General features: G+C 43.0%; 1 protein-coding gene across 3 annotated transcripts in view; it reads right to left on the bottom strand.

Moving 5' to 3' along the window:
• Positions 1–13,035, bottom strand: part of CSGALNACT2 (chondroitin sulfate N-acetylgalactosaminyltransferase 2) — a 263,693-nt gene that overhangs the window by 50,842 nt on the left and 199,816 nt on the right. For all 3 annotated transcript variants that reach the window (XM_085605158.1, XM_085605171.1, XM_085605164.1), the window contains exon 6: positions 6,819–6,913. In XM_085605158.1, coding sequence (XP_085461284.1) covers positions 6,819–6,913 — 95 coding nt within the window. The remainder of the gene's footprint in view (positions 1–6,818; positions 6,914–13,035) is intronic.

Below are 13,035 nucleotides of genomic sequence, written 5' to 3'. Positions count from 1 at the left end.
GAGAAAGAAACTACAGCAGGCTAACAAAAAATGCAAATATTATACTCAGCTCACCTGAAAATAATCCATCAAGACACGCCCAACACCTTTACATCCCCGCAGGGTGCTACTCCCTTTGTCAAAATGGTCCTAAAGGCAGAAAAAATCTTGACTGCGCCTTCACCCAGCCCATCAGAGAGATAATGACTAACCGCTGCACCAGTCAAATAAAAGGACCCTTTCACCAATCCTCTGTGGTGACATAAGAAACTACCCTACCGTTACTTGCCATGCACCTGACTGTTGGTAGGTCAGACAAGCACTCTACCCAAACAGAGTGGGATGCAACATGGATCAATCATTGAGAAACTATTAGTCACAACCATGCTGTGATCTACACAACACCAGCCATGGCCAGCAGCATGATGGAGGGTTGGCAGAGGGAGTCCTGTGATGTCAATCAGGACCAATTGGACAATGCTCGACAGGCAGTAAACATCTGCCCTGCTGCTCAGGCCACTTGCCTGAAGCCTCCGAAGACCCACCAAAACGCTCCTCAAGTAGACTCATGATCTGACAAATTCTCCAATGCTTGATCCTGTCTACAAACAGCCCTGGCAAACCCTTCCAACTCAAAGGTGTTGTTGCGCCAGTGCTGTAGGATCCCATGGAGAACCACTCTCAGATAACACTATGTGATCATATTCACGTTGGACTATATGACAATGATGCAATTCGCAAGTTGTAAGTTTTGTGTTTGTATTGTATTGGTTGTTTATTTCACCATGTGGGTTTTTCACTGGCTGGTTGGTTGGGGTGGCAAGTGTGGGTGGGGTGAGACTGGTTAGTAGTGAGTGTCAAATATCTCAGCTACACTACTGAAATCCTAACAACACGTCCTCCAGAAAAAGTGAACCACACAGACATTGTACCACGGTAAACTTGTGCTGGGGAAAATGGCTCATATGGAAGTTTTATATGCTCAAGGGACCGCCAAATAATGTAAAACACCCTATCCAACTCCAAACTTTGAACATCCTAGCCCTCACTAACCATAGGAATGCCAGAGCAGTGTTGGCATATCTCGATCGCCACCGTATAGACATAGCTCTGTTACAAGAAACGCACATTAGTGAGCCGAAGCCCCTGTCATTTGTCTCCCAATGGAGTAGCTATACCTCATTTGCCAATTATTCCACGAACACAAGAGGCACAGCACTGTTGGTCCGACAGGGACTCCCTTTTACCCTGATACATGAGGAGAAAAATGTGCAGGGGAAATATAATCTGGTACAAACCCGTGTAGACAATTAACAACTACGCATCATAAATACATATGGCCCAAACACTGACAAATCAGACTTTTTAAGGTTGATTTGGAAAAAAGGATTGCCCTATTGCTCCGCGCGATCCTCTGGAGGATGACCTAAACATTGTGCTGTAACAATACACAGGAGTATAACCCGTTAACCCAGGAGAGACCGGGCGTAATGTACAACAAAAACAATGTCTCAACTGGAGGATATTTTGGAGGGAAAAACAATTTAACAAAGTGAGATAAATCACAAGAGAACAGAGGGCAAGGAGGGAGACCACGGCGTAAGTTAAGTAAGAAAAGGTTTATATACAATTCTGCAAGTAGTTAGGAAGCACTACATTACATTTACTTGTACAATGACCTGAACACACAAAGTGAAGACTGAACGTGCTGGTGAATGGTGAACGACGCAGTGACACGGGAGTGTGAAAACAGCATGAACGGCGCAATAGAAAAAAGATTCAGGGGTCAACAAACAAGGTAAATATATACAATTAAGTGCAAACAATTATTTGGAATGTTTTGGTTGATCACAGAGCGGCCTTAGTTCTAGGCTGTGTAGTCGACAGCGTTTCGACCTGGATGATTTCAGGTCATCATCAGGACAGAGGTCATAGGTTAAAAGGGTAATGCTTCTGATATAAATCAAGCGGAACATGAGCAATTGGGTAGCTGAAGGGACGCTGTATAATTAAAGGTTCGGGATCCAGGGAGAGGGGAACGCAGGATGGTCGTCCGACCAGAGCGTGGGAAGGGCTGGTAAAGCACAGAGGCAGTGGCTTGTTTAAGTGGTCATGATCCTAAATGAGAGACATGAGGGTAGAGACCAATGTTGAGCACGATGGCCAATTTTAATTACGAAATACAAACCAATCGGTCCGTGACGGGGGATTAATCCAGGGCTTGGGAACAAAACCTCAAAACCGTCGGAGAAAACTTCCGAAGCAAACATTGTGCTGGACTGAAACATGGACAGTTCACGCGCACATACCATGCAGCGGAGAGAGCTTTACATGACATTATGAATATATATAATATAGTCAACTTGTGACACAAGGGAGGGTACTCACATTTTGACAGCCCACAGCTCTTGGGCCAGGCTCGGCTCGCATGACCTCTGTAGCTGGACTAAATATATAGCACACCTCCCATGTATGATTTCAAACCACTCCCTGGTGATATTAACAATTGAAGCAGCGGCTTCTAAATGCAGGGCGTTTACCTGGCGTCTCTTGCCACTGGCATTCAAAGAGGACACATTTAAGAGAGATACAAGACAAGTTCCAATCCTTCTTTCGGACAAATTAAATGTCAGTTCAATCTCCTGATCTACAATGGAGAATATTTAAAGCCTATATACATGGGGGGTGCATATCAAAACAGGATGCCATTCGCAAAACCCTTCGGGACAAACTGACTAGGTTGGAACAAGACATTCATGCACTCGGGACTACATGAATTGGCCGAACACTACAATATTAGCAGAAATTCGGTCCAAACATTCTTATTTTAAAGAGGATGCTGAACTGAACAAAAGCACAACAGAATCACAAGATCATACCGAGAGGTGGATCGGTCAAGCAGAAGGCTAGCATTCATGCTGTGCCACCTGTTTTCCAACCAGACCATCACACAACGGGTTACACAAGATACTCCCTTTAGGACACTGATGACATACTGTGAGTTTGTCCAGCATTGTACAATGATATATATACTACACACACAGACTACTTGCAGTCAGATGTATAGGGTACTTAGACTGTGTGGCCCACGCATGGATCAATGGACTCCAGAGACCATTCCTGGCAGAACTCATTACGTTAGAAAAAATTACTTTAGCTATTGCCGATTTTCCGGCCAGTAAAACCCCTGGTAACAATGTATTTCCAACCGAATTTTAAAAAGGTTTTGCTATGCTTTGGCACCCAGCCTTCAGAAGGTTTCTGAAGAAGCTGTACAGCAGGGCTCTCTCCCTCCAACTTTCAGAGAGGCCATAATCGTCACACTCCTGAAACCTGATAAGTCGCCTAAGCAGCCTGACTTTTACAGACCGTTTGTTAAACACAGCTGCCAAACGTTTTGCCCAAATACTAGCTAATAGACTACTACTACTTCCCAGGCTGGTCCTCCTGACCAGTAGAGCTTTATCCCAGAAAGATCAATACCCCGTAACTTGAGGACGCTATTTGCGCTCCTTCATCAATTAGAACCAGACCAAGAGGCACCAGCTGTGTTCCCGGACTTTGTTAACCTAATACAATTGTTGTATGCTGGCCCAAAACTAGAATAAACCTCAACGGCCTACTATTCGCACCATTGCCATATAAAGCAGTACTCAATAGAAGTATCCCTTATGTTCTATACTGTATGTGCTAGCCTCTGAAACCTTGTCTTGCGCAATAGGTCAACTACATGGGCATAGGGGCCTTGCCCTTTCTCCCTGCAACACAGTCATCTCACTCTGTGCAGATGACATCACATTGTACCTCTGTGAACCATCCACAAATCTCTTTCCAGTGATTCAGGAATTTCTTATATTCAATCGGCTGTCAAATATATGAATTAACTGGAACAAATCACAAATGTTTCAATTAACCCCTACTGTGCAACCCTGCCCATTCAAATTCTCCCTCTTGTGGTGTGACACATCACCTAAATACCTAGGTATATATGAGAGCATTGATAGGGCCACTGTACTAGCTGAAAACTATGGGACAGTGATGTAAAAATTGGAAGACTGGGCACAAACCTAGATCAGGCTCCCTCCATCCATGAAAGGCAGTGTTGAAATCGTGAATATGATTGTGCTGCCGAATCTGCTCTAGGTATTCACCAGTGTCCTGATCCCATATCGAAATACTTCAACAGACTGAAGTCCCTGATTGCAAGATTAGCTTGGGTAGGGAGACAACCCAGTGTAAGGTAGGAAGTACTTACACACTCACATGAGCAAGGTGGCTTACCAGCACCTGGCTTCGAACTGCATCATTATTGCGCACAACATTTTGCACACTACTGGCTGCGTGACACACACATCTCCCCCCAATCCCTTACCCACCGAACAAATCTTTGCTCGCTCAAAACTACGGAATTCTCGATTGGCCAGCATCCAACTCATAAACAAAAATAAATCAGTACAGGGACCTGCACACAGAGAACCTGGGAAGGCATTTGATGGTGACATGGGAACCCCACTCTAGATTCCCCTGAACAATCTCCGATAGACTTTCCGATGGCGCAACTTACACAGGAGGCCTTTCAAGATGGGGTGTCAAGAGAGCGGGAGATTTTTTTTCTGGGCTCTACCTTCTTTTATGCTGCACCAGTCAGAGAGGGCACCTTTACGCTTAGTATGTTCCTCTCTTATTGGATCTGAGCTCTGTGCAGGACTTCATATCCAACCTGCCTCCAGGGACCCACATCTAAAATGTTGGCAGTTCTCCTTACAGCCCTGAAACACGGCAGACTGACTGACATACTCTACCTGACAATGAAAGCTTGAAAGCTAATGCCCCAATCATGAGGCCTAAAGCGAGGGTGCAATGGGGGAAGGCCTGGGAGGGGAAATGACAGATAAGGGGTGAACATAGTACAGCGGGCAATAAGAAGCAGCCCTAGAGTCAAATGGCCAATTCCAACTCATCCATTTCACGTTTCTGCACCCAATCTATCACACAACCACCAAAAAATATAAATTGAACTACGTGATCATTCCAGCTGCCCAAGGTGTGCTGCATCAGATGCAGACTTTCTCCACACAGCATGGCTATGTCACCCGGTGCAGACCACAGGTATAAAGTATTTTGAATACTATCGAGTATGACTGACATTGACTTGGAGCCAAATTCAAAAATGGCTCTTTTGGAGAGCCCCAATACCATTCCTAGCGCTGTACGCAAGTACACATCACTGGCATTGCTGCTAGCAATAAGGTGCATTGCATGTGTCTGGGGTGGCAACTGAATGTCCATTATTGCAGTGCGGCTGCAGAACCTATCATAATGCCGTGAGCAACTGGGCACATTACTCCACCATACCACCAGCTAACAAACCCAGGGACATTTCTGCTACATTACACTAGTACCTACTCACTCATGACATAGTTGATCCCAATTCCATCGAAATGGATGAATAAACAACCTGCAAAACCGCATTGGCACAACGCACTGAATAGGAAACAATGGCATGCTCTTTGCGGCATGTAGGCGATGAGTAGTGATGGCAGGGGTGCAGGTGGATACAACTCTCGGTGTGATTGTCTCAAATCTCCTGTTCTAGCAATGTACTGCCAAAGTATGAAATTGTATGATGTCGCACCGTAGTTAAATGAGATAATGATATTGTGATTGGCACTGTTGGTTTTTGTGTTGTTAAACTGACTTAAATAAACATTTTTCTTTTTTTAAACTCGGTTACCTCAGGACACTAGGAAAACCTAATTGGAAACTTGTGTCGGCATGCTTGGTTAATTATTGAAATATTAATAATGGATTCAAATTAGTGAAATAAAAGACCAGGTGAATCAAGGTTATCCAACATGGGCCACTCAAATCTGTAAGAATATATTGAGGAGTTGAGAAGAGTGCTATTAATGGCATCAAGATTTCAAAAACACACAAGTGGCAACATTTAATATACACATATGCGATAATAAAATGTAGTTTTAGACACATGTAGTAGAAGTCATAATAAATGAAACACTATAAAGGAATGAATTATTAGATAAGAAACATGTTATGTTCATGTAAGTGGAGCCCTAAGTGTATATGATAAAGAACAGCCCTGAAGCAATCCAACAATGAAACCCATGATCGGGGTACTGAGTTAACAACTTGTGAGAGGCAACCAGACAGAGCTCAACAAAGCTGCAATCCACTGTTCATGCAAGTAGAACAATTATGACCAAGGCTTCCGTTATAAAGCAGAACAGGGCCATGGGAATGTAATTATTGAAAAACACCAGTCTTCTTGTGAGGGCTACAAGTTGTTTGTCCCTGCAGCATGAGCTATCTTCTGAGACCAAAGCTGGAGGAGCTTGTACAGGCAATCACAATCTCCTTGAGTGGATGTCTTCAGTGGATGCTGCACTGACACCAATATATATGAAAGAAGTGGTAAAAGACTTAAGCGGTTCACTCCTTTAGAGACAGATTACAATCACAAGCAAGGGCAAGGGGATCACTTTCCAAGAGGTGTTCATAAATTTTTGGGAAATTTGAAAGGCACGAATTTTGAAGCTTATCTTCTTAAAGTTATGTGATGTTCTATTACAGGGAGCGAAATGGCAATCATTTGTGGGGAAACCGTAAAAAAAGGCTTGCATGGATGCCACCTATACATGATCTTTGGCCTGCATATATTTGAGAGATCAATGAGGCCAGGTATGCAATATCTGAGGAGGGCATCTGTTTCCCCACTGACATTTGGCAACCAACTCCTAGACGAAGTGCACTGAATGTACATCAATTGAACATTTAGACTGTTAAAAAAGTAGATTTTAATCACGCATGTATTTCCTTACCAGTTGCTGTTCTACTGGAGGTGGCATGTCCTGATTGGCATATACTATTGCTGGATTATAAAGGCTGAAAACAACAGGATAGAAAACCTTCTTTCCTAGAGAAAACAGAAGGAAAATAATGTCTTAACTATAAGAACTGCTTAGTAAAGAACATCACAACTAATGCTTTTCCTTTTACCATGCAATGTTGCTACAACCAGGATGAATTCTGATATGTTCTGACCTCCTTGCCAAACCATCTGCTCAAATGTGACTTTGTCCTATAAAAGGCACCCATACTACTACTTATGCCCCAGAAACATATGCCTTCAAACATAATTAAGAAAATTACAGACAAGTGATCTGTCCAAATACCTGGTAGAGTTTAATAAACCATAAACAGCATTCTTCTTGCTTTTATTTTAGAAATGTTTCACTGCCAATATGTAAGGCGTAATATTTTAAACAAAATATGAAAGTGTCAGATGGCATATTCTGGCTCCCATAAATTCTGCACCATATGAAGAAGCATAACATTATATATATTCAAATTTGAGCGATTATGTTCCTGGCCTTGATCACATTCAGTAGGGTTTTAGCTAGATTGTCACCAAGTATTTTAAGGAACTCTTTTGCTATTCTACAGTATTTGTGTGAGGAATGCATTTTATGGAGGGAGAGAACGCGAGAGAGAGTAAGAGAACGCGAGAGAGAGTGAGAGAACGCGAGAGAGAGTGAGAGAACGCGAGAGAGAGTGAGAGAACGCGAGAGAGAGTGAGAGAACGCGAGAGAGAGTGAGAGAACGCGAGAGAGAGTGAGAGAACGCGAGAGAGAGTGAGAGAACGCGAGAGAGAGTGAGAGAACGCGAGAGAGAGAAAGCGAGAGAGAGAGAGAAAGCGAGAGAGAGAAAGCGAGAGAGAGAGAGAAAGCGAGAGAGAGAGAGAAAGCGAGAGAGAGAGAGAAAGCGAGAGAGAGAGAGAAAGCGAGAGAGAGAGAGAAAGCGAGAGAGAGAGAGAAAGCGAGAGAGAGAGAGAAAGCGAGAGAGAGAGAGAAAGCGAGAGAGAAAGCGAGAGCGAGAGAGAAAGCGAGAGCGAGAGCGAGAGCGAGAGAGCGAGAGAGAGAGAGCGAGAGAGCGAGCGAGAGAGAGAGCGAGAGAGAGAGCGAGAGCGAGAGAGAATGCATGTGCAGTTTTCAAATTTAGGCTTTCTGGCTCAGATTTACTAAAAGCTCATGCAACACAGCGCAGCAGCCAAAAATGCTGCATTGTGTGAGAAGTAGATAGCAGTAAAGCACCATATTTACAGAAATATGGCACTCTCCGCTCCGCTCCCTCGCCCCAGCACTGAAATTTGCTGCTGTGTGCCATGCACAAACCTTTGCAAGGTTGTCTTCATGAGTCTAGAATAGGTTTTATACTGTAAGGATGCCATTGTAGTACAAAATACCATGCTTAGACTAACTTCCAAACTTCTCCCACATTGCATGTGTGCTGTACAGTGCAGCACAAGCAAAGTCAGAAAAGAAAGTGGAAGTATAAGTAGTTATCTGTGATAGCACCTATTTAAAATAGGCGCAGTTTTTTTTCACGCAAAACTGTGTCTACATGTTCTAGAAAATAGGGTTTCGCGCCAAAAACCTTGGGTGGTTGCATGGGAACGTCTATAAAACACCCATTTAACGCCTTCTTTGCTCTACGTAAAGCAAAGCAGCTCTATGCGCTGCTTTGTGTTATTATGGAGGGAGAGAGAGAGAGAGAGAGTAAGAGAACGCGAGAGAGAGAGAGAGAACGCGAGATAGAGAGAGAGAACGCGAGAGAGAGAGAGAGAGAAAGCGAGAGAGAGAGAGAACGCGAGAGAGAGAAAGAGAGAAAGCGAGAGAGAGAGAAAGCGAGAGAGAGAAAGAGAGAAAGCGAGAGAGAGAGAAAGCGAGAGAGAGAAAGAGAGAAAGAGAAAGAGAAACCGAGAGAGAGAGAGAAAGCGAGAGAGAGAAAGCGAGAGAGAGAGAAAGCGACAAAGCGAGAGAGAGAGAAAGCGAGAGAGAGAGAAAGCGAGAGAAAGAGAGAAAGAGAGAGAGAGAGAGAGAGAGAGAGAGAGAGAGAGAGGAGAGAGAGAGAGAAAGAGAAAGAGAAAGAGAGAGAGAGAATGCATGTGCAGTTTTCAAATTTAGGCTTTCTGGCTCAGATTTACTAAAAGCTCATGCAACACAGCGCAGCAGCCAAAAATGCTGCATTGTGTGAGAAGTAGATAGCAGTAAAGCACCATATTTACAGAAATATGGCACTCTCCGCTCCGCTCCCTCGCCCCAGCACTGAAATTTGCTGCTGTGTGCCATGCACAAACCTTTGCAAGGTTGTCTTCATGAGTCTAGAATAGGTTTTATACTGGAAGGATGCCATTGTAGTACAAAATACCATGCTTAGACTAACTTCAAAACTTCTCCCACATTGCATGTGTGCTGTACAGTGCAGCACAAGCAAAGTCAGAAAAGAAAGTGGAAGTATAAGTAGTTATCTGTGATAGCACCTATTTAAAATAGGCGCAGTTTTTTTTCACGCAAAACTGTGTCTACATGTTCTAGAAAATAGGGTTTCGCGCCAAAAACCTTGGGTGGTTGCATGGGAACGTCTATAAAACACCCATTTAACACCTTCTTTGCTCTACGTAAAGCAAAGCAGCTCTATGCGCTGCTTTGTGTTACTATCAAGTGAACACATTTTACGCTGGATAGTAAATTGGTAAAAAAAAAATTAAAAAAAGATTGTGTTGATTGGCGTCACGTTTGTGACGCAAACACAGCACATAATGTTAGTATATATACACCCCTCTGTCTCTGAAAATTGTTAGAGTTTTTATAAACATTGCTAAAATCATTTTGGGTCAGTTTCAAGTCCCAGAATACTTCACTGCTGCAGATTAATCTAGATGTGCCATTTTAAAAAAGATGGTGCACTGACTACGATAAAATATAGTATGATCTGATCATTTTTTTGCAAATAATCTAGAGGCATAAATATCTACTGTTACATTTTAATGCTTGTACCAGGAATTTGGTGTATTTATGTTGCTTTGGCTTTGTTCGCATATTGATATGCACTATGCAATATATTATTTTAGGTGAGGGCTAGATGAGTGAGTGATTAGCTTTGCATTGCACTAAGTGCTACATTCTCACAGACAGTGAACTGAAGCAATGTTATTCCCACAACATAAGGAAGTTTATTTTTTACCAGGAATGGCACGTTCTTATAAAATAAGTAAACGTCTTACAAGATATGGTAAAATATCACCATAATATTTACTTTGAGGGACTTAATGAACAGAATAATAAGCAGTTTAATATCACTGAATGACAAATTGACTACTTTCAGTTTAAAATCACTACACAATTGCAAGTTGCTCTTTAATTTAAGTTACAGCATACCTTTGCAGGAGGTCAACGCACCCGAACATCTTTCCTTGGAATTTTTGCATTTAACAGAATGCTTGAATTTCTGCTTTTACATGTAGATGTTAGCATTGTGAAAATTATGGGTTTATTTTGTATGAACCAATTTGATTGCATGCACTTATACAAAATTAGATTCATACATGTGGTTTGGCTGAGTCTGTGCAAAATCGTTCTTATAGCCCTAAAATAGAAGTAAACTACATCTATGTCTAAGCAGACTACAAATTAGCACTGATTTGTCACAATAACATATTTGTGCAATTTTATCTCTGATAAAGGTTTTTTTTGTGACCAGTATTTTAGGGCACAATGGGGTTTCTTTCATTATGATTTTTGCAGCTAAACCGTAGGTTGTCCTGCTTCAATTTATCTTTAGTTTATTTACTATGGGGAGTTGGGTGACTTTTTTGTTGTTAATGGACTGATTTTCATAATATGCTTGAATGCAATGTGAGTATTTGGGCACCTACCCAGATCTGTCAGAGCACGTTGGACTAGTTCAGTTAATGCACAGACTAGCTTTCATGCATTATCTGCTATTCCAGTAAATTGAATAACACACAGCTATGTCATGGTGCTTATTTTCATCTGCAGCTTCCTTGCTGTTCCAGCACTTGAACACCAGTTAATACACACAATGCATTTCATACTTAGATGTGAGCAAAGTTTGAATTTGTTTAAATATGCTACATTCATCAACATTTTGTATCACACAGTCTCACATATTTTTGCCTCAGAAGACTCACGCAGCAGGCTTGCTGATAAATATTTTCTGCTCAAGGTAGTCTCTTAATAGCAACCTCTGAGGCTTTAATGTGTCCTATTCTCTCACATGAAAAGGCATTATTTTTTGGCACAAAGCCCTGTAATTGCTTGTAGATGAGGCTCTGTGTCAAAACCATTGGGTGGTTGCATAAGACTGCTCTTGTACAACAAATTAAATGCCCCCCTGATAATGTAAAGGAACAGTATGCACCATTTGTGGTACTTTTTGGCAAAGTTCCAGTGTGGAAACAGGGTTTGCACTGGAAAGTAATGTGCACAGGTTTTTGTCACATTTCGTGACTTTCAACTGTTGCAAAGGCTTGATAAATCTGCACCTGATGGGCAGATTTCCTAAAACTTTCTGCCAGTGCAAAGTGACATGAAACATCATACTTTTTTTAATGGGCTTTACATAGCAGCACAAAACGTAATTACCATTAATTCTATTCAAGAGGTCTTGTATAGCGCAGAGCTACCCCAAAAGGCCTCCCGGCGCTGAGACAGACACCCCTGTAAGGCCTTGGCCAGTCCTGCAAGAATAGATGGGTCTTCAGAAGTTTCCTAACTTGGGCCAGTCTAAGATTCGCAGGGAGGGTGTTCCACAAGTTAAGCAGGCAGAAAGGCAAAGGAACAGCAACCACACAGAGCTGAACAGAAAGGAGCTCTCAGAAAGTAGTGATTGCTTGGGCGTGTAAAGGCAGAGTAGTCTTTGAATCAGGAGGGGACCTCTACCCTGCATTGCTCTATGGGCGATACATAGAACTTTGAATGTATCCTCTTTTGTATTGGGAGCCATGCAACACCGAAAACACTAGGGCTGCTGAATGGTGTTTGGGGGGCTTGTAAAGTGAACAAGCAGCAGGATTCTGAATGATTTGTAAGCGTTTTAGGCCATATTGAGGATGTCCCAAGAATAAGGAGTTGCTTTAGTCAAGCTGGCTGTTAATTAATCCCTGTATGACCATGAAGATGACAGAAGCCACTGCATGACTTTTCTGAGTGTTCGCAATAGTCCGAAACGCGTTGGAGAGTTTTTTTTGCTTCAGTTTCCATAGTTAAGTTACTATCCAGCCACAAACCAAGGCTTTTCACCGGAGTAGAGAGTACTGATCGCTCCCCAAGGCAATGAGGCCAAATAAGTTCTCTCCAAAAGGACATGTCATTGCTGAGAACCAGCACCATTGTCTGCACTGGAAAGCAGCCCTAAAGTAAAGCAAGGCATCAATACTACCGCTTCTCTTTGCTTTGCATAAAGGGGGCATCACATGGGCGATACGTGGAAGTTCCCATGCTACCACCCCTGGTATTTTACGGACAGCCCTATATATACACTAACAATGGCACACAGGGCTTTGCACCAAAGCAGTTTGCTATTTGTGACTGGCATTAAAAAGGAGAAATGTTTTTGTTACTCAAAACTTCTTCTCGATTGCCTGCGTACTGCACTATGCAGCACACATAAAAAGATAGAAAAGTTTTAAAGCATGCCTCTGCATAGTATTTTGGACTGGAAAGACACCCTTATGGTACAAAACCTATGCTAAGCATCAAGTGCACACCTTTGCACTATGGCACTTTGGTTTTACAGAAAGGGGCGCAGACGCTTGTGCGTCCCCTTCAGTAATACCAATAGCACTGGCGCACTTAAAGTGCCAGCACTACCTTCAGGGGGCGTTCCCTCATTTGCATAGGGGCATGCCCTATGCAAATTAGGGATTTCCTTTGCCTCTGTACCTGTGCCACATTACAACTGGCGCAGATGCAAAGAAGCTCTCAGGGGGTGCACTCACAGTGCGCCACTGTGAGTGCGCAACCTGAGACCAGCCCCCTAGAGAGGGGGAACGTGGGTCCTATAGATCCCCTCAGGCATCCCCTTGCAGGAGGGTGCAGTCACTGACTGCACCCACCTGCAAGGCGATCTCTAATTCCCTAAACAGTGCAGGCGGGTTGCCGCCTGCACTGTGAAAACAAGCAACGGCTGCAAGCAGGCGCTCCGTGTTTTCACATGAAGGCATCACAAGTTCAC

The sequence above is a fragment of the Triturus cristatus genome, chromosome 1_2 (genome assembly GCF_964204655.1).
Source record: "Triturus cristatus chromosome 1_2, aTriCri1.1, whole genome shotgun sequence".
Taxonomy (NCBI): Eukaryota; Metazoa; Chordata; class Amphibia; order Caudata; family Salamandridae; genus Triturus; species Triturus cristatus.
The sequence above is the reverse complement of the archived record's forward strand: the minus strand, read 5'-3'. Positions and strand labels throughout refer to the sequence as shown.